Here is a 25,701-nt window from a genome sequence, read left to right as displayed (position 1 = left end):
TTTCTGGTTTCCCCTGAAAATACTGCTAGGAAGCATAGGAACTTCGGGAGCAATTCAGTATAGCGCTAAGCAGATTGCTCCATCAGCACAACCATTCCTGCTTGCCTGATGGAGCTATTTGCCCTCCACCCTGTGTGCTGTTCTGGGGGTTCTCCTGACCATCCCCAAGAATCAATTTGGGTGGGGTGGGAGAGAGGAGAAGAGACAAAGTCCTTACACTTCTGCTGGCAAGACTCGTTAGTTGAATGCTGCCTATAAGACGCTATCTTCTACCACGTCAGATCACTGGCCAATCCCAGCTCAGTTGCTTGACAACTGAGCTCTGGCCCTTCCTTGCTATGCTCTCACATACAAATATAATTCTTCTCTCTTACCTAAATGCAATTGGAGTAATTCTGTGATTCAGTTTTACTGCAGAATTTTATATTCGTAACGAGCAGAAAAAGTGGCTTTGCTTCAGCATGTAATCCAGTCTTTCTGAAAGCCATGAGCAGAGTTGAGATTGCCACAGTAAAATTTCCCTACAACTTACATTTAAGTTTTGGGCACTTCCTCCAACTGGGAATCCGATAGCCTCATCACTTTCTATAGCACCAAACACCTATGTGAGTGAAACACAAAACAAACTGAAAAAAACACGCAGCAGTAGATATTTTAACACTGACAGAAAATCCAGCCCCAAAGGCTGTGAACAAAACTTTGCTGGGCAAATGAGTTTCTTGGAAATTGTCTGCACTGGGTTGGAGCTGCAATTAAGACATTATTTCCAAGAGTAAACATTGCTCATAGCATGGCCTCCTGGAAGTATAGGGGACTGCAATATTTCTGCGATCTTTGCATAGCAGTGCTTGATGTCCATTTATCTATGTCCAGGAAACAGGAAAACTTTAAAAACAATTCAAGTACTACCTCCGTTTTATACTGATAGCTAATCCTTCTTTCAAAAGTGCTACATTTTTGTCACAATTATTTCCTTGTGGTAGGGAGTCCCTCCAGAGGTTGCTGGACTGCAACCACAAACATCTCCAGCTTGGTTCATGGTCAGGAATGACTGGAGTCTTATCTAAACAGTGAAAAGGCTGACACATTCACACACAGTTACAACACACATGCAGCAGTTTCAAAGGTTCCGTGAAAATCCCATACCTTGAACATCTGTGTAAGATAGAGACTTATATTTTCCAGCAGCATTCTATTTGGCATTTGCCTCGCAGTCTTCTTTGCAGCAATGTAGGAATTACACTGGCTGACTAGCGATCGCACTTCTTCCAAGACTGTGCGTGTATCAATGTTGTCGCACAAGGCTTCATGGACTGCTAGCTTCTTGTCATAAAAACTAGCCAAGGAGGGCAGGGAAACAAAGAAGGACCAACATATCATTTGTGTCATCCTTAATGGTTTTCAGCCGAAGATTCCAGTATTCCATGGATAAAAGCAAGCCAAAAGCATTTCAGTTCTTTGCTTGCTAGGGTAAAACCTGAAGGGACAGATAGTGGGAGAAAAGCCCTACCACACACTTGGTGGCAACATTCAGATGTCATGATAAACGATGGTTTACCTTGATGAAAACAAGCCAACCCTATCTCCAGGCTTGTACACTCCTCCTGCCATATCTAAACTCAGGTTCAAGTGGCACAAGTCAGAAAATTGCATATTTACATGAAAGACTCTTTTAGCAGCAGTTAGAAATAGAAATTGAGCAAGAAATACAAGTAGTAGTCAGTATCTCACTAGACTCCCACATACACCATTTCTCTCTTGCATTTCAGAGTGCATACTGAAAAAAGACACAGATCTTGAAACCAGCTTTGGAAGGAGAGAAAGGAATCAAACAACTTGCCAAGTAAATGAAGGATAAGAAATATGAAGAGCGTTATGGATTGAAGCATGGAAAATTACAAAAGAGAGAAAAAAAGTTATCAGAGTAAAAAAACACAAGAAAAGCAAATCCATAAAGAGAGTATGATATAATGGTGCTAGAAAACAGAAAACATTAAATTACAGAGACAGCATTTTATTTCAACTGTCCTGTCAATCGAATTTGTGAATGTAGCACTCTTCTGACTCCTCTGATGAATTACATAAGTACCATAAGATTAATTAGTGGCATTCAAAAATCATGACAGGTACAAGCCTGGGGGCTTGTGTACCTCCTCCCTCTGGTGTGGCAATCTGAAGTTCAGAAGCTTTTGCTTCTGTTTCTGATTAACTGCAGTGTGTCATGTTGTCCAAACCAGACAAACTGTGGTCAACTATGGCTTGCTTCACACAAACCAACTTTACACCATGAGTTATGAAAGTTGGATTGTTTCAATCAATCATAATTAGTTGAACCACAGTTTAAGGTTTGGATGGAGGGCTAAGCTGTGGTTAATCAAAACCAGATGCAAAAGAAAAGGGGAGTGTATGCAAGTCTGAGGTTCCCTGTGGGTTGTTTTCACAATTAACCATAATTTACCTTGACATTCTAATACAGCCATTAGAAGGATCAGGATTAACAAAACAGTCAGGTGTTTGAATAGAAAACGTAAGCATCTAGCTGCAATCCACAGGCCAGTTAAGTCAAGTCTAATGAGATTGAGTACATTTGGAGAAGTTTGGTTTTCAGGTATCATTTTAAAACAACCATTTCTAATCCCTGAGGTGATGAAAACAAAAATAAGAAATGTGTGGTCAGTGCATAATAAACTGCAGAAGCCAAGAAAGGGTAAAGGAAATTCCCAGTGTCAGGGGTCTGCCTTTAATAGTTCCCAGAACTCTATTTTTTCATGCATGATAGAATAAAGTATGCAAAAGAAATACATTGATATAAAGTTGTTCCATGTTCCTAATTTATGCAGTTTCAGAATTTAGCTCTTGGGGTGCAGTGTGCGTGTTTATAATAAAAATAAGTAAGGAAACACCTCTATGTGAAGAACTAAGAAAAATAGAAAGCAAGCTCATGAAAGGATCTAGGATCTGCACCACAAGCAGTCTGATTGCTATGTGAATTAACAAGTAACTGAGATCCAGGGGAAAGTGTTGTAGAAATGCAACATTATCAGGATCTTGCTTGCACCAAAAGGAAATGCCAGTTTGAAAAATGGGATCCATTACCATGAATATACAAATGTCTATTCATGAAGAAAGGAGGGGGAAAACAGGTTTCTCACTCACCTTTTATTCAGCTCTATTTCCTGGTTTTCCCATTTTTCAAACTGGCCTGTCACATCAGCGGGGGCCCGAAGGATGTCCTTCACATTTAAAAAGAACTCCTAAAAGGGGGAGGGAAAGAGCCCACAATCTGAAGTCTTCCTGTTGCAAAGTATACTGTCCAGTTAGCTATTTCAATAATCATATCAGACTCACTTTCAGCCAAGAACAAGATATACCCTGCATCTGCCAAGAAAAGCAACTTTTCTATTACCTGCTGTCAAGCTGATTTTTGTCTATGCTGTGACTTAGCATAATATGATATGGCACATTAACAAAAAAAAGCTAATGGTATTTGCAGTTAACGAAATTCAAGACCCTTCATCAAGTCTCAGGCAAAAACAGGATAATGATGACCTACATCCTACTTCCCCCAACCGCCACTGCCCATTACAGTCTGAAGGATACCTTTCCAAGAGAGATCTTTTATTTAACTTCCTACTACTACTAAGTTTCCTGTTGGTTACAATTGTTTCAAGACAATATATATGCAAATATAGGATATATCAAGCACACAGAACAGATTAGGTTGAACAAGTTGTTTTGAGCAGATTTGGGGATGAGAGAATTGGTGAATGGATACAGGAGCTTTTAAAAATGGTTTGCAAAGCCTAGATTTGAGGTGCAGATCTGGTAAGAGATTAATAAAACAACAGGACAAACTGCTAAACCTGAGCACATATATTATACATATATAGTCAGCAGAAGAAAACACCTGGTACATCACATTATTACAACCCAAAATTTGTACAGCAGAAAAACGTGAAGAGGGAAAGTGAACTTACATTCATGAATTTCTCATACTGAATAGCGGACTCCATGGTGTTGTTGGAATAGTCTAGCGTATCCTTCCAAGAATGCATAAGAAAAGCCAGCCGTAATTGCCGAGCTGTTGAGAGTTTTAAGAAGAAAATGGAAAAGTGTAGGATGATACAGGACTACAGTAGAAACCATGGTGCCAAAGACAATAGAAAAGAAATTTTCATAAATGAAAAAAATCAGCCAGATTAATCATTAGCTGGTTTCAAAAATGATTTAAAAAAATAAAATGGAAAATGTTCCTTCCCTAAATAAATAAATTTATATCTTACCTGTGTGCTTTTTAAGTGCATCTTTTATTGTAATAAAGTTTTTCAAAGATTTGGACATTTTACAACCAGCAATTGTCAGGTGCCCGGTGTGAAGGAAATAGCGAACCCAGTGATCATTTTCAAAGTATGCCTAAAAACACATGGGGGGAGGATCATATAGTACAGATATCTAGTAGATTACAGCTGTATGGGGAGGGAGAGAGAAAAACAATGCTTCAATCTCCCATTTACCCAGCCCCACTCCCCCAACACACTTCTCTCTTCAGTTTGAAACATGATACCACTGTAGGATTAGGATGAATTATCTACTATTACACATATTATTGCTTGAATTATGGATTCCTAACAACAGTATTCTCCAAATTCTGGTTACCTTGGCCCCCCTTTTTTTGGTGTGGATAAAAACTGAAGGCAAAGTGGAGGCACATTTCACTTGGCAGTCAAAAATCTATAAAATATTCTTTCTCAAACAGCAGAGGAGGCTGGGGAAGTATTTAAGAGGCTACAAAGTGAATTTCCCCCTTGACCTTATGAGATTGATAGGCACTATATGTATGTGTTTTGCAGTAGTTGTGCTTCCATATTTATAATTATTATTTTCCTCAAGCAGCTCTCCGAGAAATAGGCTGGAACCTTCCCTGTGACTGCAAAGTAGCCCAGTTAATAGGCCTCTCATTGCCCCCCTTTCCCAGGGTCAGAACTGTGCTGCAGAGTGGAGAAGGGGCCAATGCATCACTGACACAGAGCGATGGATGCATCAAACAGACAGGCTTCATTTTTCATGGTGCTCCAGCTTGCCTCAGAGCAGGCAAGTCCTCCTGACTCTAGTAATTGCTGCTTCAAACTGCAGCAACACTTTCCCTTAACTTTGGGGGTTAAAGAAGGCAGCCTATGCCAAGCAACTGCAACTTCAGCCGAGCCACAAGATTGCACCACTGGAGTGAGGAAACTAGTTTCAACACCACTGCCCCAATCTGAAGATCACATGAAGGTATGGAAGTTCCTAAGTACACACAAAGCACTCCTTTCCTTGCCCCTGACACCACAACAAAGGACCTTCCCATTCTCTTCAGGGAAGGTGGCAGCAAATCTATGTGGATAAAGAAAAAACAAAATCGAAAATTCTTTCTAGTAGCACCTTAGAGACCAACTGAGTTTGTTCCTGGTATGAGCTTTCGTGTGCATGCACACTTCTTCAGATACCATCTGAAGAAGTGTGCATGCACACGAAAGCTCATACCAGGAACAAACTCAGTTGGTCTCTAAGGTGCTACTAGAAAGAATTTTCGATTTTGTTTTGACTATGGCAGACCAACACGGCTACCCACCTGTAACTGGATAAAGAAAGGAGATGCAATTTGGAAGCGATAAGCACTTCAGACAATAGGATAAACCTCATAAAGAGAAAGCTAATTTAACTAAGTAGGTAGTCTGGGGAAGGTGCCATTCTGTCACTACTGAGGGAGGGAGCCTCTAGAATCCAAAACCTTTGACAGAGCAACACCTTCAGATCCTGTATTATGTTTCTGCCATTGTGACCCTGAGACAAAGCCCCTGGGTTTCTTTTCCTAGTGACAGTTGCCTTACAAATGAGGCTCTCTTTGTGGCAGTTGCCACTCACTGCTACTGCCTCCCAAAGTTAAGACATCATAATGTCAATTATAATTCTATTTTTTGAATCAAAAAGGAATGACAGAAGTTTTTATCCAAAACATATGGAGGGCACCATGCTGCCTATTCCTGCAATATACCAGGATTTGCACTTGCCTTCTAGCCCAGAATTAGAAACCTACTCCCAAGTCTGGTTTCAACTGCAAACACAAACCACAGTTTGTAACTCTTGATAAAATGGCAAACTAGGAAGGGAATCACTGTGTGAGAAGAATGTATAAAAGATCTGGACCTGACAAGCTAGGGAAATAAGTAGTTTGTGCACGAGGGAAGGAGGAAATGCACGACCCCTAGGCTCAGACCCAATGATTATATCGTATTTGGCTGCTACACCCAACCCACTCAGACATCACACCAAGCCATAGTGCAGGAAGCTTCACTATGGTTTTTCATGTCTGAATTATAAAATAAAACAGTAGGAATGAATGAATTTAAAAAGCACTATTGTTTGATATTTACAAGTAGAACTTAAGATAATTTTAAAGTATAGTATCACTTAAAGCCAAGTGTAGCAACAGTAGCATTGTTTTTATTTTCAGTCTGCTTATGCGAACATTTGATAATATTTTCTCCTTCAAAAGCCAACAGAGCCTACTTAATTGAATTATTACTTCTGTGCTCTCTGAAGTACTAGGTTGGGAAACATGTGTCTAACTCACAGACAAGTAAACCTGAGAGCTCTCTGGCAAGTATCAGAGCATGGTAAGAATTAGAACATGGGAGCACCTGCCTCAGATTGTGCCAACTCATTGTCATGATGAGGGAACCGAAGATCAAAGCCTCCACCATGTATGTCCATAGAATCTCCTAGAATGGACCCAGCCATTGCAGAACATTCAATATGCCATCCTGGACGGCCCTGTTTTGAAATAAAGTAGGTTATTAATGATGTTCAGGAAAGTTCTCCCCAGTTATTGAACCCATTAATGTTCATTAACTGGATTTGCCAATAGTAGATATTTTAATGCAGAACTTCTATCTTGCAGCTTGAACTTAGTTCTGCATGCTTTGCTGTTGGAGCACTTCAGTTAAGGCAATCTTTGCACTGAATCAATAATCTGGCTTTACAAGGTCAGAGCGCACAAGAAATAGTCAATTGAAAGCTACCCCCTAAAAATGACTGACAGGATATCAGTGCATGGCAAAATTCAAGACAAATCATCTTAAAAACACCACTGAGGGAAATTAAATTGTTTTAAAAGAAGTTTTTCAGTATTTGTAGGCAACACATCACAATCTCTCCTATGTTTTCATTTCACAATTTTCATCCCCCAGGAGAGGTTCCTAAACTGACTAAATTTAATTGAAAGTCGAGACTCTTGATAAAACCACGAGATTTAGTTTTTAGGGTGTGCACATGCAAGTGTGTATGTATTAGCCCCAATTGTGGCATCCCATCAGATATACAGTCATGGGGGGGGGGGAGAGAAGTGCACCCTCTTTAAATTCTGTGGTTTTACATATGAAGACATAATAAACAATCACCTGTTCCTTAGCAGGTCTTAAAATTAGGTGAATTCAACTTCAGATGAACAGCAACTCATTATATATAGTACTTAGCACTGGTTAAAACATCAGATGGAATATGTTTGGTTTTGGGCACCAGATTTCAACAAAAAAATAAGTCCGTAGAAGGACAGCACAGCTATGAAAAAGGGGCAAGGGCAATAAGCCAGGGGTTCGGGCTCTAACAAAGCAGGATAGAGGGTAGTTATCAGGGGGAGGGGGAGTTCTGACTACGAAAATTATTGGATTACAGGAGAAAAATAATACAATATGTTGAAAAGCACATTTCAGTGGAAATTTCTACAAGGGAATAATAGATACCCCTGCCCTGCCAAATATTATTTACATTTTATCAGTGTCAATGACTTGATTAGATGCAGAACATTATTAAGAATCAAGAGGCCCCAGGCCATAATGCTTTGGCAGGACATTAAAGTTATCTGTCCTTTATGATGTTAGCCTGCACCTTAAGATATGACCTGTATCCCCATGATTTTAAAAAGTAACAGCAGGAGATGTCTTAAGCCTGGGCTACATGTTATGGAATATATTTACTTTTAGTCTCTATATGAAACTGTGCATAGAGAGCACCGTAACAGTGGATTGGATGCAAAGATCCTGCTACATAATCCCCCCTTCCTGGTCTACAGCCAAACTTTATCCCATAAAAACTGGTTCCAGACAACTGGGGACATAGGTAGGGCATTAAAGACAAAGAGGGAAAACAACCACCCCCTCCTTCCACGCGAGCACAAGCATTTTCCAACCATACAGCTGGAATGTCTGATCCAAGCCACAGTCCTTACTTTTCCCCAAGGAGAATCCCATGAAGGCTCGCCTGGTTTGGAGGATTTCCACAAAGCAAAGTCATTTGGAGAATGCTTCTCACTTAAACGATCCAGTGAGATACTCAAGTCACCTGTGAAGAAAAAGAGGAAGAACATTTGTAACCTTCAGAAAGGAATCTTAAAATTGTATTTGTGTATGCACTGGAAAGCCCCTGACTGACAGTAATATTACCTTCACCCTCTTGAAGTGCTTTTTGATCACCCACAGCTTCAGGAACCAACTTTGCATAGGAGTGTTTCTCAGATGCATCAAATTTCATGGTATCAAAATAGACAGAGCCATTGGACACATAACTAGAAGACAAAAAGCACAATTGTACCAAGTGTTGAGTTTCAGATACTTTACTACTATTGGGTGGAATGCAACTTGTGTGGTGTAGTGGTTAAGAGCGGTAGTCTCGTAATCTGGGGAACCGGGTTCATGTCTCCGCTCCTCCACGTGCAGCTGCTGGGTGACCTTGGGTTAGTCATGCTTCTCTGAAGTCTCTCAGCCCCACTCACCTCACAGAGTGTTTGTCGTGGGGGAGGAAGGGAAAGGAGAATGTTAACCGCTTTGAGACTCCTTCGGGTAGTGATAAAGCGGGATATAAAATCCAAACTCTTCTTCTCCTTTCACTGTTGCTCCAGCAAGAGGTATGTGGTGATCAAGAATAACTGGGTGCAATGTTTGCTAAAGCCTCTCCATGAATCCCTCATCGTCCCTGAAAAATTGTTTTGAAGTACTCCCCAACCCTCTAGAACAGATTTTCAGGAGGAGGTGGGGCCTGCAAAGAGGAGGGTGAAATTGGCAAAAAGGAAAAAGGAAAAAAAGTGCCCCACCTTATCCATTAGTGGATACATTTTACCAGTGGGATAGGAACTACTGTATTTAAAGGTGAATTTCTTCTGCTGCTTTCCATGATGGGCAAGTTCAATGGGATTTACTCCAAGTTTGCTGGATGGGAGACTACTAATGATTTTGGAAGCTCTAGCAACACAAAACATGTAGAAACAGCATCTTTGAGACTGCCAATAAATAAAATGGCTTTCCATTAGGCTGCCCATCATATGGCCTTGTTGTGCCTTCAGGTCTGATGGCAAAGGTTTAATTAGAACAGAATTTGGGTTGCTTACATGTGAAGCACACACAGAGCTGCATATGATTTTCTTTTGATTTACATAACACGTAAAATGTGAGACGAATCTATACGCACCCATATCCATTATCTACAATCCTTTGGACAAAGTCCACAATTTCTGGTACATATTCACTAACACGTGTTAAGACATCTGGAGGTAATACCTAGAAGCAAACAAACAAAATAATATATATTCTCCGTTTCACTACCCTTCTTGTACCAGACTCTCTCAACAGCTTTGCTTTGCAATTAGTTCTATCTTTGTATATAGAAAACTAGGCAAGTGGCAAAATTAACAGGGACTTGTTGAAGAGGATATTGCTGTACGCTCCTGAGATTTATCTTATCCCAATAAGACCAGGGCTTTACGTGTAGTGGCACCTTCCCTTTGGGTTGCACTTCCAATGAACATTACAGTATAGCCATTCAGGGGCCTGCTTAAACTCCTGGGCAGGTTTCAACTGAGTCCTATCAGTGGAAGCCATGAGCAATAATGTCTGCTTACACAATGGGGCTTTCCCTCATTCTGCTGCCCTTGTGCACCCCCTTTATGGTACAATGTATTTATGCTTATATTTTGAAATGTAACTCACTTGGAAACCTTTTTAGGTAACAAGCAACTAATACAGTAAGTCCTATTACTATTATTAGCAAATTAAATAAACAAGCATACACACTGATGGGCAGAAACTGAACACAGAAGCCCAGCATTTCTAGGCATCTGCTCTAATTAACCATACTGAAAGCATATCTGCGGTTTCCAAGAGCTCAGGATGAAACATAATCTGTAAGGTTAGAAAGGCATGATCATTGCTCTAACTGCTGATGAAAGGAAAATCGGTCTTGATTTGTGTCTTGGCATGGTTCTAGCTTCCTAGGTATGAAGAACAATTTTATGTACCTTGAAACACAGTGCTAGGGAGAGCCCTAACCAAACTGCCAGCAAAAAGTGTTAGTGTGTCATCTTGATAAATCAATATATATCCAAATGTGTCCATGGAGCAGTACTGTGAAGCCATTATTTATAAACAAGCTTTATAAGTTTGCTTTCTAGGCCTTCCAAGAGAGGGAAACTATAATAAATAAGTACCAACAACACTAGATTTCCATGTGCTTTTACATTTTACTGAATCAATGTGCATACTTACATTGAGAGCTGCCATATCTTTATGATATTCCTCTTCCCAGAATTTGGGGAGCTTTGAAAATATAGAATTGTCAGTCACCTGACTGCCCAACTTAGTGTCCAGCCACTCAGAGAGTATATCTTTTGCTTCTTGCAATAACACCTGGAAATAAGTTATAAGTCTATATATAAAACACATAATTATCAGCAATGCACACTTCTTCAAGATAAAGCCTAGAGTGTTCTTTATTGTGATTATATAATATTAATTCATTTGGGCCAGGATCCAAAGCTTGAATGCATGTTGCCAATTTTTCCACCTGGAGACAACCTATCATACTTCTTGGAAAGCTACTCCCAAAGATTACAGACCTTAGAAGATACTTTGTAGGGAAACAAGCAAGGGGTGGCTGAAAAAAATACTGTGAATTCATGGAAGACTACATGTGACTTTTTGGATCTATGCTCTGAGCAGTAATATACTCATCAAGGGTGGCTAACCCAGTCTGGGGATCTGCCCCAACCTGATCAGGAAGAACTTTTCCTGCTCTTTAACAGTAAAATGCAGCATTTACACACACACACACACACACACACACACACTTACTCCAGCACTGGGGTGGAAGTGCTGCCTTTTACTCTTAAAATAACAGGCAGAGTGTTTTCTCTCCAATCTTAGTGCTGTGGTGTTTAGCAGTAATATATTGGGAAATAAATTTTCCCTGTCTGTTCTTGAATGATCCACTCAAAAGCAGGAATATGACTCTTTAAAACCACTCCTACCCCAGCACTAGGCGGGGAAGCACTGGAAATGCTGAGACAGATAATGTGTGTGTTTGTACACATGCACATATCTGGTGTGAGTGAGAGAGAGTGTGAGCAAGTGCATATATACATGCCTCTGCTGCCATGTGACCCTCAGAGATGTGCCTAACTGTCAATAAGATCCTTGGGCCAAAAAAGTTAAGTCACTCCAATGTAACTAAATAATTATGTAACCTCACAGATATAAATGGTTTCAATGAAGCAAAGTCCCACCCTAAAATATTAAATGGAGCTCAAGGATACTGTTTAATTTGCTTAAGGGCACAACAGTACAGACCTCAGCATGTTTGCTGACTTGACCTTCAGAGTGTTTATTTTTCAGTGCACTTTCTAGAGGTTCCACAGCAGCCTTCACTGCACTCTGAATCCTTTCCAGCATCTGTTTCTTATCAGGGTCAGTAGTCTCTTGTAGCTTAGCTGCAAAAGGCTGATTTAATAAACATGAATGAAATATACATGAAACCACACTGAAGGCAACAAATAAGCATCACTTAATAAAATCATAGCCATCTTATAAAATATTCCTTAGAAGTTTTCTTGTGTTTAATTTTCAGCAAACTCTCCAGAGTAAAGCAGTAACAAATGTCTGCAGGGTAGAGTTTCAAAACTAAAATGGAATGCAGACAAGCTATAGTTAGGAGGGTCACTACCAGGCATTTTCATGGGCAGCAACCACCCTTCCAGGCTTAAAGACAACAAATCCCACAGCAGGAAAAACCTAGTGTTCTGGTCTCCAATATTACACAAATTTTAAAAATTAGCACATCTTTATTTAAACAAAACATTCTGCTTTCATAATCCATTTTTCAGAAGAATTTGGAATCTTATAGGCAATTATAAAAAGTCACAGGAGGATATGAAAGAATGGAAAGATTTGCTCAAATTTCATAGATATAGGACAGCACTCTCAATGGCCAGGTTAAGCGCTTTGCCATCAGCAGTTATGGAAGGCAAGTTTACTGGGTTGCCTTGTCACCTGAGTGTTCGTCCTTGTGACAGCAGCTCAGTTGAAACATTAGCCCATATTATCCTATGTTGCATTTTTTTATAGCAATATAAAAATTACATACTGGGGAGATAAAAATGGGATCCTACTGATGGGAAGATAAGAACCAGATCTTATATCTGGTAAGTTTCCATTTTATCTCCTCACTACATTCTCTACACTTGGGGAACGCAGATGAATTTTATAATCTTCATTTTAATGGCAGATTCCAGAAAAATATGGACAATTTCCTTGCTGCAGCCATCAAAACTATGCCCACTATGAGGAAAGGGAGGATGAGTTCTGAGTCAAAATTGTCTATCTTTGATTATTATTTTGTTACACTATTTTTAAAGACACCATTTGGGTACATGCATCTTGTGTTCTCTTCTCCCCCCTTCCAATTTTTCCTTTTTCGTTATGGTTGTATTGATGACCCTCCACTGTATTTGATGCTTATGGTTTGCAGATCAAATAAAGTAAATGTGTTTGATTGCCAGTAGGGAGAAAAGTAGCAGCAAAAAGTATTTTCAGGAAAGGTGATAAGGCTAGAACTAAAACTTGGTGTCTCTCTCCAAACTGGTTTTGGCAGACACTATTAAGGTGTCCACTTCCATGGGGGGAGATTATGATTGGATGTAGGGAATGCCAATGAACTGAAGTTAGTCCCAGTGACGGGAGCAGCCAAGGTATGTAAAGCTCTGGTTGTCCCCAGCAGAAGCAACACTGCTTCCAAGTGTGTGTTATTTTAGTTCTGCTAGGAACAGAGAGTGGTGGCTTCATATAAAGAGCTTGCGTGTAGCCAATGATGGAACAGGGTCTGAAGACAGGGACAAAAAGAAAAAAGAAGAAGGAACAAGCAGCTAGCTGATTCCTCCTCTGATCCAAGGTGTTGGAAAACAACCAAGCAGTCTCCTGCCTACATGAAGTATGGAAGAGAACAGTCAAGGAGCTGACCTCAGAGGCAATCTGGACATCTTCAAGTAGCTGTGCTGCTGATGGCTGCTTCTCTGTGTAATTTTCAAAGAGATAGTTTTGCCTTGCTCTTTTTATGATCTGTAACACAAAAGTTAAAAGATGTTTAGAAAGCACATACAATTTGAAGATTAAAGTTATAACTAGTGTTCATCTTACAGAACATTCCCAAAGTTCCAAAAAAAGGGGGGAGGCAAGAACTGAGACAGAGCCTCAGCCCATTTGTCCATATTTGCCCAATTATCTTGCCTCTGTATTTATCTCCTGTCCTGTCCAGTCTGAAAATTAGATGGTAAGCTTCTTGGGGTGGGGATCTGTCTTTTTGCTATGTTACTATGTAAAGGCATTTTGTACATTGATGGCGCTGTATGAATTAAGAAGTAATAACCTCAAAGAGAAAGTCTTTGACTTATTGGTGGGATAGACATTTAAATTAGAATAAAAACTAAGTTAAATAATCTTATCTGTTAGTCTCATTCCTGCAGCTAATAAAATGGCAGCACTTTAGAATTACCTTGTCATCTATATCTGTGATATTCATACAGTAGAAGACATCGTATTTGAAATAGTCTTTCAAAACTCTTCTCAGGATATCAAATGAGATGTATGATCTACAATAATTCAAAAGAGAAATTGATTTTGCAACCTCAGAAGCATTTACATGTGCCCACTATATTCATGAAGCATCACATTATATTTTTGCTTTTGAAAAGTAATGAACTGTTTTCCAAAAATAAATTATACACTGCATACAAAATTAATATGCGGTGAAGAAAGGCGACACATAGCAGTCCTGGCTTCCAGCTTGCAGTGTCCTGCTACCCACAATTCATTTAGATATTTCAACAAATCATTTAGAGCTTTCCTTTAAAACCCAAATCATTTGGCATTCATTTTTATGTTATTTCAAAGCAATGCCATTATCTACATTTGTATCATAAAGTGGTATAAGTATATGAAGTTCTTATGAGAAACTAAATGTTAACTAGAAAGGACCAAACTAAAAGTGATGAAGAAAATCATGATCAGGATCTCTGATAGTTAAATTGTGGGGCCTGGAGTGGGGAAGAATTTGATCAGGACTGCTGCACTGAAGTGGGTGATGAGGTGGTTAAAACATATGTGCATGTCTTTGCTCTCTGCCATAAGTCAAACAGTAGCTTCAGGGCAATTTCAGTTGGGGGAAAAAGCACAGGATGAAAGGTTTAGACACTTCCTCCTCCAGAACCACGGTCCTGATCACAACTATATTCACTTTAAACGAACAAGATACATCCTGGTTATGGATCTCCAACAGCATTAATTGGTGCCAATTTGTAAAAAAGGTTTATTCCTAAACTTTGGATTTTTTAAGAGATTTTATAAAGATGGCAATATTAGTTTGATGTAACAAATTCATTTACAGCTTTGCTCTTCAACTGCCCAAGGTACATGCTACTCACACATGGCCATACCTTGCATGCCCCATGTGGGAGGCATCATACACTGTCGGACCACAGCAATACCATTTCACCCTGTTGCCATCTTGGGGCTGAAACACATCCTTAGGAGGAAAAGGAGACATAGTAGTTAGAAGGACTCAAATTTGTACAGGCAGAGTTCCACAGGAAAAGCAGTTCAGCAACAATGAGCAATGCTACTAACTCCACTATGCAAAAGACAGCATATGGAAAAGCCAAATTCAAAAATGTACCTTATTGCGAGTGAGACTGTTGTATAGGCAGAGTTTGGGTAATGTTGTTCCTTGGGGTGGAGACCAGGGAGGCTGAGTACGCTTGTTTTTACCTAGAAAGGATTTTAAAATTTAGTATTAATTTTCCAAGAAAAACAAATCTAGAAAGGGTATTCTGAGCTTCTTTGCTATAAAAGTCTATGCCATTAGCTCAGAAGGAATACTGGAATAGCAGCCAATTTGAAAAACAACACCATGTTTTTGATGCAGAGTACATCATGACATTGTTGATGCCACTTTTCTTTCTTTCAGAAAGTGACAGCAACTCTCAGGGCTCTGATTCAGTTCACTTACTCCCACAAGAACTCCTGTTTCAGCAAAATGTGAAAACATCCTCCTCACCTCCCAAAAATCGCATGCACATGCTGTTCTTGCAACTTTTAGGGAGTCTAAAAAAGAGTGATAAGCTCCTACACTGAGAAGAAATTGAATTGCTTTAGGGCAGAACAAAAAACGTCTTGAACATAGTCACCAAGCTATGAAGTTGACATAAAATTCCCAGATATCTAGAAAACATGGGCAGGATTCAGCTAATGAGTCCCGTCAGTGGAAGCCTGTGCAAGGACGTCCACTTACACAATTGGTCTCATTCCACACCGCACCCTGCTCCCACACCCCATGAAATTGGGTCAGCTATAGCACACAGCAAAGTGGGGTGGGAATAATTCCATTTGGCAATCTGAAATGCTTGCAAGACCTTGAATTCCTCCCTGAAAAGCATGAACAATGCATATATATCCTATCCCACACCACCTCTTCTACATTAATTTATATTTGTGATCCTATGCATGTTTTTTCAGGAATACTGGTATGTCCCAGTAAGAATCCACAGAATTGCAGCCTTAATTAAGTTCTTTGATAGAGTGTTCCAAAATCAACACTTTGACTATGTGATTGTCTCTTTGCATTGCATCTGCAAAAAGTATATGTGCTATACTTAAAACAGGAAAACTAGAACAAGGTAGTTTCATGAAGAAAACATATGATTCAGAATGCATGAATACATTTGATGTAAGGACACAGAATAATACCTTAATCAGCATCAGGGGGGAAATGGCACATGCATGTATGGCATACAAGTAGTAAATAGTTTCCCCACATGGTTTCATTTTATCTGCAATTCCCTCTGCCCTGCCTCAATCATGTATGAAGTGGGCAATAGGGGAGTCCCATTTAAAGAAGAAAAGAGGTGTGCAAGTGGAAAGAACTGAACCCTCTCCCTCCTACAGCTTATGTCCGGACTGGGCAGATGGTAGATAGTGATTTACTGGTACAACACTGGGAAATTTGTAATAGGATGACAATAATTTGTGTTTCCCAGTTATTTCCATTTGGCAACCAGAAAAACATGTCTTTCTCGCTTAAATAAGGCTTCACTATGACATAAGCAGTGGAAATAAATGATTTAAGGTTGAGTTTAAAGAACATACCCAAAGCAATTTAATTCTGCCCTTTTGGTTGCTTTTTACACACACACACACACACACACACACACACAGAATTAATGATGGCCACTAAGGAAGTTAATTTCTAAAAGATTAAACCAGCACACAGAATCAAAACTTGCTCCAGAAAACTCCAGATAAGAAGGCTGAAAGAAGAATGCATAAACCACAATATGATATCCTTAACCACAAAAGAAAAACATACAACAATCTACCCAAACCATTCATTCAGGCAAATCAAAAGGCACTTTCAAATATTCCTGCCAGAAACAATAGCTATCATTCTAATCACTTCCACTGTATTCACCATTATGTGACACACCTTCAAAATGACACCAAATAAAACAAATAGTAGTTCCTATCTTCTGCTTAAAGGTTTAAAGCATTTATTTTATCTTGGTTTGTTGCATTTTTATTTTTAGTTTCAAGTACAATACTTATCTGCACTTCTAAACACCACACTGATCTCTTCTGTTTTCAGACTCTACCTACGGAGCTGAAAGTATTTCAAATGCTAATAAAATGCACTACCACCTCAACAAAAGTATGAAGACACTTGCTCAGTGAGGTTTTTATAGTTCTCCTAGTTCACTCTCTGATGTCCCTGGAGAAAAATGCCAACATTCCACTAAACAAATTGAAAAGGCACACTCTTGACAATGACCATCTGAGTATATTTGGAAGGAAACAATGTGTTTGAAATACACCTGGATGAGTCTTCCATAGCACACAGCTCAACTGAACACCTGAGGGAATATAAGGAAGATATAATTGACAGGGCTTTCTGGGAGGTATGAAAGCAGCCACTAACAATACTCATTATAGGTACTTGCGTATATTCGTGTTTGTCACTGCAGAGAAAACTCTCACATAATGTAACAAAGCCTCTTTTCCTTTCTTATTCTCTGACACTATTAGAGCACTGAATGGATTCAACCAATGGCTTCAAGTTACAAGAAAGAAGATTCTGACTAAACACGAGGAAGAGCTTTCTGGCAGTAAGAGTTGCTCGACAGTGGAATGGGCTCTCTCCTTCATTTGAGATTTTTAAGCAGAGGTTGGATGACCATCTATCATGGATGCTTTAGTTGAGGTTCCTGCATAGCAGGGAGTTGGACTAGATAACTCTTGGGGTCCCTTCCAACTCTAAAATTCCATGATAAGAATGGGGGAAACTGTGGCCTGCCAGGATGTTGTTGAACTACAACTCTCATCACCCCTGGCCACCATGGCCAATGATGAGGGATAATGGGAGCTGAGGTTGAATAATAAGGTCGCAGGTTTCCCATTTCTGATCCTTGGAGCGAAATCTGTAGCAAACTGAGACACACACCAGCACTTAAAAACAGGACTGCAGGTGCCATTTTGAACATGGGTTTGCAATAAAGAGAAAATCTTAAGTTTAGCCTCTGACAATTCATGTCCATAGATGAACTTAAGCGACTGCCCCTTTTCCCTATTTGTGTCAAATAAGCCCTTTTACCAGTTGCATTCGATGTACACTTTGGTAAAAGCTGCCTGTTCAGTCAAGGCTGATTAACAAAATCCATCTTTTGATAAGGCAGCACCTAGACTTTGGAACTTCCTGCTTATTGACACCAGACAGGTAGGCACCTTGGGCTGTACTCTTTTCAGCATCTACCAAAAGCATATTTGCTGCAGCAAGACTGAGACTGGGAAGGTGCAGTGTGAGCCATGAAATTCACAAGGTAACTTTGGGCTGGTCACACCTTCTTAGTCTAACCTACGTCACAAGGCTGTTGTAAGGATTAAACAGAGGGGAGGAGAGAACCTTGTACACCACCCTGAACTCATTGGCAGAAAAATAGGATATAAATGTAATAAATAATATTTTAAATAAGAAAGAAACAGAGCCCGATTATTTGTTGTAATGACCCAGAAGTCTATGGCTATCAAATGTAGGAGCTTTATAAAAATAAATAAAATCACAGAATAATATTCGATAGAAAGTCCCCCCCCCATATGTCATTGTTGTTCAGTCGTTCAGTCGTGTCCGACTCTTCGTGACCCCATGGACCAGAGCCATTACTCACTTGTTTGGAGTTTACAGGAGTCATGCTTTCCTCTGCTGCCATCATAAATTGCTTCTATGTGCCTGTACCAACGAACCACATGGAAATGCTGGTCCACAGGCGGGCCCGAAAGCTGCCTGAAAGCTTCCACATCTGCATGTGAAAATGTGAACCCCTGGATATAGCTACGAGTGCTGAGGTACTCATTCAGAGCCTTCAACCTGGCTTCCTCTTCACTAATGCTCAGAATACAATTGTAGTCAGAAGCTGTAAAGACAGAGGCAGATGACAAGCAGTCAGATCCCGTGCTTTAAAAGCACCCAGTAATAAAGCATCCCTCAAAGCCCAGATGGGGAGGGTAGCTAGGCACATTAAGGGGTTAATGGTGCAGTAGCAGCCAGGCCATATTGCACCAAATACTCAAGTAGCCCAAATAAGAGAAGTAAAAAAAAAAAAAAGCACTCTATGCAGAGAAAGAAAAAACAGCAAACATGATAAAGGCAGGAGGATTTTAGTCTTGCTAACAGTTGCTAACAGAGTACCCTGTGGGTTCTACATTGCCTCCAGGCAACCAAGCAGGGAATATATAAGGATCACAGGTAGGCCTATGCATGGGCTGGTGGGCTCAAAACTGTGTATACAGCAAGGCTGTAATATCTGTTGTAAAAAAATATATAGGGTGGTTCATAAAGGCTTGTTTCAATATACACTATAAAGCCATGTTTTCTCAATTGTCAGATTACAGGAAATCCTAATTTAACTCTCAAATATACAGATATCACTACTCCAGAGTTGGAACAGGAGAACTGAGCATTGTAGGTAAAGAAAAGTCCGGGTTGAGGCTCAGAAGAGGCTGCATCACCATCTGGCTGAAGATCCCGCCCAGGAAATAATTTTCATATTGTTGAGCAACTTAAGGGAGAACTGCTCCACCTTTTGGTGAAATTTACAATTGGAAAGTACATGTACTTGTTGGGAATTGTAATGCACTTATGCCATTAATGTCTTTAACCACCTGCTTTGTCACCACTGGTAACCAGGCATTCCACATAAAAAAGAGCATGGAATTCCTTCCAGGCAAGTGACTGGGCTGTCCAAGCAGGGACAGAAGGTTCTGCCTGGACAGCCCAAATGGCTTCCATACTTGTTGCAGAAGACGCCACTTCCACAATATGAAAACTGATTGGGTGCGGAAACCAGAAAGCTTTGCCTTCCCAATCAGCTTTGGTACTGGTCACATAAGAAGTGAAGCCACTTATTCTTTCTTGCTTTTATGGAACCCATTTGGGTTGGCAAAGCAGGGACAGAGCACTTTGTTTCACCAGCCTAAGAGCAAACTGGGCTAACAAAGCGGAATATTCTAGCCCTTCCTTTCTCAGACAGTGTGGTCAAACACCTCCTGCGTTGACTCCAGCAGCGCCTGCCATTTTCATTTGCCCACACTGCCCCCCTGGGGAGATAAAGATGGGGGTTGTGGCTAAAGCCCAGATCTTTTTTGGCTGTCAAGTTAACTAAAACCCCAGCAATTGACTTACAAGGCTGACTTACAAGTAGGTGTTCCCATGTTAAAATCTGATTGTAAATCAGATTACATTCCACTCCTGCCACCTAATAAACAATAGAGATGAAGGAAGCAGCTACCCCTTAGGAATTCAATTTCACCATTATTTCTGGCTAGGTGGAAAGAAAAGAGCAGTGTTTCTTGCTACAATTTCTATTGTCAGCCTGGGCCCCAAGGCAAACTTTTAGGCACAGCATGAAGCCCTGTGCTTTTAATACACTGGCTCAGCTGTTTATACTTTAAAACAAAATATGTGGCTAGTGAAAGCAACCAGGATATATATCCTGGTAAAACAATGTAGGCAATATTAGACAATCACAAATTATTTCTCATGTTAATGTGTGCCAACCAACTGGGCTGGTGGTTAGGGGTTAAGAAACTGAAGAGAGAACCTAAAAGGTTAACAAAAAGTCAATGCCTGTGGTACAGTAGCAAGACAGACCATGATAAAATAATGCAGGTTTTACTGCAACTTTAACACACATATTTGACTAACGTTACAGACCCAGTAATGAAAACATCCTCTGACAAATAAATACACCCAGTATGTACAATTAAAATGTATCATATCTCAACAGAGTGTTTCAGTCATTCCAAATGAACAGTAGGCCTAAGCAGCAATTCCAGCAACAAGTCCTGGAAGCAAAAACAATTCAGGATAATGAAGAAGTCTGAGTCCCTCAAAATCATGAACGAGAGGACATAAGATTGATACAACCTTTGCTTGCTCTATGTTTGCTTGTCCTCTAGATTAGCTTTCCCCGATTTGGTGCCCTTAAGATGTTTTGGGCTACAACTCCCATTGTCCCAGATCAATCATTTGCCGTGATAGCTTGAGTTGATGGGAGCTGCAGTCCAAAACACATCCAATTGGACATTAGGGTTCCAGGATCAGATGCAAAACTGCCAGAATTAGAATTTCAGCCCCACAGAAAAGGAAGCAGCTGATGTCCCAATGAAATAACACATACCATATCAAATGGAGGAGGTTGGGATGGGGCAGACACCGGCATCTAATTAACACTATACCCATTATAATCTCTCTGTGGCATAGAGTCATTGTTTGATTTCTTCAGTCTGAAGCTTGGGTTGCTATTAGACAGAGAGGCAGGCCACAAGAAGGGATGTAGGTGACCCACAGGCCATAGGTCAGCTAATGTTAGCTTCTTAAATCACCCCCAAACCCTTCCTGTTTAATCATACACTCAGCAAACAGTTTAAATAACTTTAATTTGTGTGCTTAAGGCTTGTAAACATTATACACACAGATACATATTTGAGGTCAGCCATATGAGCTATTAATTTATTCTGGCTAATTATCACTTGCTAGCTATTTAGTTACTGTCATTGCTTGCATTCTTCCTCAAACATACATTTGGAAACAAAGCAATGATGATAAACAGAAACAGACTTTCTTTCCATTCACTGTGATCCAGATCCAGATTAGGGTCACAACAAGCTACTGTTTGTTTCGGGGTGGGGGTGCATGGAGGAAGTGGCCAACGAAAGCATGCTTAAAATAATGTGTAGCTTGACCCTTGGACTCCTGGCTGCAGTCTCACTTGCCCCTGCTCAAAAGTCAAACTGTGCATCTCTGAATAACAATATACAAATTTCCTCTTTGGACATTTTCCACACAATTGAATAATCTAAGCATGCCTCAACTGCATGTTAGCATCTGCACAATGATTTGGCAAGCTCCTTTACACTGTCAGTAGCAGAACAGCATTGGGCAGGATTCAACTAAGTGTTTCTCAACCTTGGCTCCCTAGCTGTTGTTGGACTACAATTCCCACCATCCCTGGCCACTGGTCTTGCTAGTTACGGACGATGGGAGTTTAATCCTACAACAGCTGGGTTCCCAAGTTTGAGAAATGCTGAACTAAGTTGTTGCATGCATGGAACAAGGCCCTCTTGTGCAAGAGGACTTCCCCTGCTCCTCCCGTGCCCCTCACAATTTGCTCTGGGGTTTGAGGGGAAGCTCAGTGGAAGGGAAAGTACATACCCCACTAAGCACCATGTTGAATTCAGTGTTAGAAATGCCAGGCGCATTTTGCTACTGGTGTGGGTTCAATTGTGACTATGTGGATATTTCTGGGCACCAGGTTGGCAACCACAGTTTAAAAACCTCTGCCTCAGTCCATCATTAATACCATTTTCCTTTCTACTATGCATTTTTCTCCTTGCACTGGGACAAGTGAATTGTTGTAAGAGCAAGCTACAGTCAAGCAATGTAACAAAGAATCATAGGGTTGCCAAGGACCCCAAGGATAATCTAGTCCAGCCCTCTGGTGAATAGACATTTTGTTGTGGTGACTGTAACCTAGATTTATGGTGCCATTTGGCACCTAGCTTATATATTTGAGTTTCTAATACTGGTTGAGGCTGGTGAGAGTTGTAGTCCAAAACATATGGGGGGTACCAGCTGGAGAAGGCTGTGTAAACCATCTTGAGATCCTTGGAGGAAGTGGGAGGGTATAAATATGATCATAATAAATATGTAGTTAAAAACAGTAACTCCCTTGTGACAACTGCCTGAAATATAAGTGATCTAGAATACAAAGCTTGCAGGTTTTTAAATACATGCTCTGGAATGCAAACTGATCACCCTTTTCTTTTTAAATTAATGGTTCTGCACATTTACCTCAAAGACTTAATTATGTGTTTAAATGAAAATGCTAAGAACACTGCATGCTACTCAATCGAGTCATAAGAGTATACTCACTGAAACTAATGTCCTTGAGTAACACTGCCATTGATTTTAAAGGGTTTACTCTGTGTATGACTATCATTGGATTTTATATATATGTGGACTTTGTTTATCCAAGAAAAATATAAGAGGAAATCAGTACTGTATATTTTATCATAACATGCAGAGTCTGGCAGGGCACTGATGTGGCATGGTATCTAGATTTCAGGGCCTAGGCAGAACCAATGTCAGTGACTAGTCTGAAAGCAATTCCTGTTTTTAAAATATGATCAATTGTTTTCTTTAAACAAATGTCTAACCAACCCTAGTTTAAATGGAAGCAAACAGGGGTGATTCCATCAAGGTAGCTAAGCAAAGGAGTCTTCATTTGATAAAGGTTGAGACAGACTGAATTCCTATACACATACGTAGAAATACCAGTAAGTCCCATTAGGACATGTGTCTGAGTAGTCTTACAAGGGATTGCACTGTCAATTAGAGAGTTATAATGACCTTATTTTTGGAAACTGATATGTATCCAAAGGCCTGAGGGCTAATAAGCTTTTATATAACACTATTAGTGGAGTTGCTTGATGTTTTCAAGGTATTTGGCTTACCTTCACATGAACTAAACAAAGTACTAGTATTACCAAAATAGAAATAGTACTGAAGACTTTTCCTGGCACCCTATGTGGAAGTAAACATTTGTATTCAGTAACAGCACAGGTTAATAACAGGGCATCTGGTGACCTAAACAAGACCAGATGACCACTTGATAACACCAGGAATGCTTTGGAATAATCAATAGTGTGTGCTCTACAAGTGAACAACAGAGAACCTACACAAACAACGCTGACACCAAACCCTACTCATATTAAGGAAAATAGAAACATCGCCACCCCACCTATCTCCCCACCCCACCTCCCTCCCTCTTTTCTTCCTAAAGTCTCAACAACAAAAATTGATTTGTAAAAATGTTATATGGAAAACTACGAGCGAGACATTGCACTATCTTTGTAAATCAAGAAAATCTTTAATAAATTAAAAAAAAAAATAGTGTATGCTCTGTTCAAGCCTTGTTCCTCAATGCAGTCAAATACTAATAGCTGCCAAAACACAATCACTTAGGGCTAGTTCACAATATCTTTTTGGTAGAGCTTTAATCTGGATGGAGACTATCCATGCAACAGCTGGCATGCATGAAGCAGTCATGTGATGGAGTCAGCATATGCCCATTTGCCAGCTCAATCCACACTGCCATGGTGTTCCTCAGTCTGCTTTCAACAGCATTGCATCTGAATAGCATGCACTACAGCAGCTGCACAATCGAATATGCAAGATCCAAGACAAATTCACAACATGTCAAACGGATCATCTACACTAGCCTTAAATATTATTTACCTTACACCTTCTCATGCAAAGAAAAGGGTATGGTAAATGTTCTCCTTATGTTCTCACAGCGTTTTCTAACTAATGGACACAGTGTTTTACAATCACTACATTAATCAACATACAAAGCCATGTTTGGAGTACCATGTACAGTTTGGGTCATCCCATCTCTAAAAAAGGAGCACAGCACTGGAAAAGGTACTCCCAAGAAATCTAAATTAAAATATCAGAGTGCAGGAACATCACTCCCTTCAATGAAAATTTAAATCTGGTGGGGCGGCGGGAGTGAGCTAAGTTGTTGGGGTGGCAGGGAGATGAACAAGGAAGGCATGACAGAGTTCAGAAAGATATGAGGCAAATGAATAGAGTAGAACTCAGGGTAATAGCTAATGAAAACGACTGGCAGGAGATTCAGAACTGACAAAAGGAAATACAGTGGTACCTCAGGTTACATACGCTTCAGATTACATACTCCGCTAACCCAGAAATAACGCTTCAGGTTAAGAACTTTGCTTCAGGATAAGAACAGAAATCGTGCAGTGGCAGTGGGAGGTCCCATTAGCTAAAGTGGTGCTTCAGGTTAAGAACAGTTTCAGGTTAAGAACGGACCTCCAGAACGAATTAAGTACTTAACCAGAGGTACAACTGTACTGTAAACCACCCTGCAATCCTCGGATTATAAATTTAATAAATATTATTATATTATAAATTTAATAAATAATAATGTTTCTCATGACACCTGTCACTCTGTGTTTGCAATTCACTGCCCCAGCATTCAGTGATGCTTGCTGGCTTGGGCAGACCTGTCCCCCAGACCCTTTAATACCATGCACAGCAGCTACATGGAGCCTCCTGGTGCAGGCGCAGTACTCATCCGAATCCCATCCACCGCGCACCCAGCACTTCCCAGTGGCTCTCTGGCGGGTCCCTTTAGGGACCAGGACACTGGGCCTGCTGTTGGAAACAGGGGGGCTCCTACAAATGCCCCCGTGGGGTAGGTTGCGAATATGACCAACTCCATTTCACGAAAAGGAAACATGAGCTCGCTGAAAGCCGCCTGCTTAGGGAAGCCGGGAATCGAAACTCGCTCGCCGGTGAGTCACATCAGAGAGGATTCCACGACAACCAAAAGCGTCGTGGGCCACCCATTGTCAGTCGCAGGAGACCCACGACAGGGCAGCGCCACGACAGCCCTGAGCAGCCACCAGGTGGTCCACTGCACCCCATTACTGAAAGCCCCGCAGGTGCCCCATATGGCGCCTCAGCAGATATTGCACAGCTAAAACCACCTCACACTGTGGCTCCACACCCCCTCCCTCCCCTCTGCTCCAGGGGACGCGGCCCTCGCCCCGGCGCGCCTCCTTGTTCCCAGCCCGGATTCCCTCGCTCAGTACCCAAGAAGCGCAAAGCTCACCGGCTGCCGGTGCCGCCATCCCGCTCTTCTTCCGCTCCTCCTCAGCCGCTCGCCTGACGCCGACGCCGCTTTGCTAGCAGAGGCTGATGCAACCCACGGCG

The 25,701-nt window shown here is 40.7% G+C and overlaps 1 protein-coding gene across 2 annotated transcripts in view; it reads right to left on the bottom strand.

Moving 5' to 3' along the window:
- CARS1 (cysteinyl-tRNA synthetase 1) overlaps positions 1-25,701 on the bottom strand; it is a 35,236-nt gene extending 9,535 nt beyond the window's left edge. Inside the window, exons 1-17 of one of the 2 annotated variants that reach the window (XM_033154250.1) lie at positions 25,601-25,701; positions 18,569-18,814; positions 15,031-15,122; positions 14,792-14,880; positions 13,852-13,948; positions 13,320-13,418; positions 11,655-11,804; positions 10,575-10,715; positions 9,502-9,590; positions 8,481-8,602; positions 8,267-8,379; positions 6,685-6,813; positions 4,284-4,413; positions 3,978-4,081; positions 3,157-3,254; positions 1,147-1,336; positions 533-601 (exon numbers count right to left, since the gene is read on the bottom strand). In XM_033154250.1, the coding sequence (XP_033010141.1) occupies positions 533-601; positions 1,147-1,336; positions 3,157-3,254; positions 3,978-4,081; positions 4,284-4,413; positions 6,685-6,813; positions 8,267-8,379; positions 8,481-8,602; positions 9,502-9,590; positions 10,575-10,715; positions 11,655-11,804; positions 13,320-13,418; positions 13,852-13,948; positions 14,792-14,880; positions 15,031-15,122; positions 18,569-18,814; positions 25,601-25,619 (1,977 nt within the window). In that variant the 5' untranslated portion in view covers positions 25,620-25,701. The remainder of the gene's footprint in view (positions 1-532; positions 602-1,146; positions 1,337-3,156; positions 3,255-3,977; positions 4,082-4,283; positions 4,414-6,684; positions 6,814-8,266; positions 8,380-8,480; positions 8,603-9,501; positions 9,591-10,574; positions 10,716-11,654; positions 11,805-13,319; positions 13,419-13,851; positions 13,949-14,791; positions 14,881-15,030; positions 15,123-18,568; positions 18,815-25,600) is intronic. The other variant, XM_033154259.1, reaches the window with a different exon arrangement.

The sequence above is a fragment of the Lacerta agilis genome, chromosome 1 (assembly GCF_009819535.1).
Source record: "Lacerta agilis isolate rLacAgi1 chromosome 1, rLacAgi1.pri, whole genome shotgun sequence".
In the NCBI taxonomy this organism is placed as follows: domain Eukaryota; kingdom Metazoa; phylum Chordata; class Lepidosauria; order Squamata; family Lacertidae; genus Lacerta; species Lacerta agilis.
This window is presented reverse-complemented; position numbering and strand designations above follow the sequence as displayed.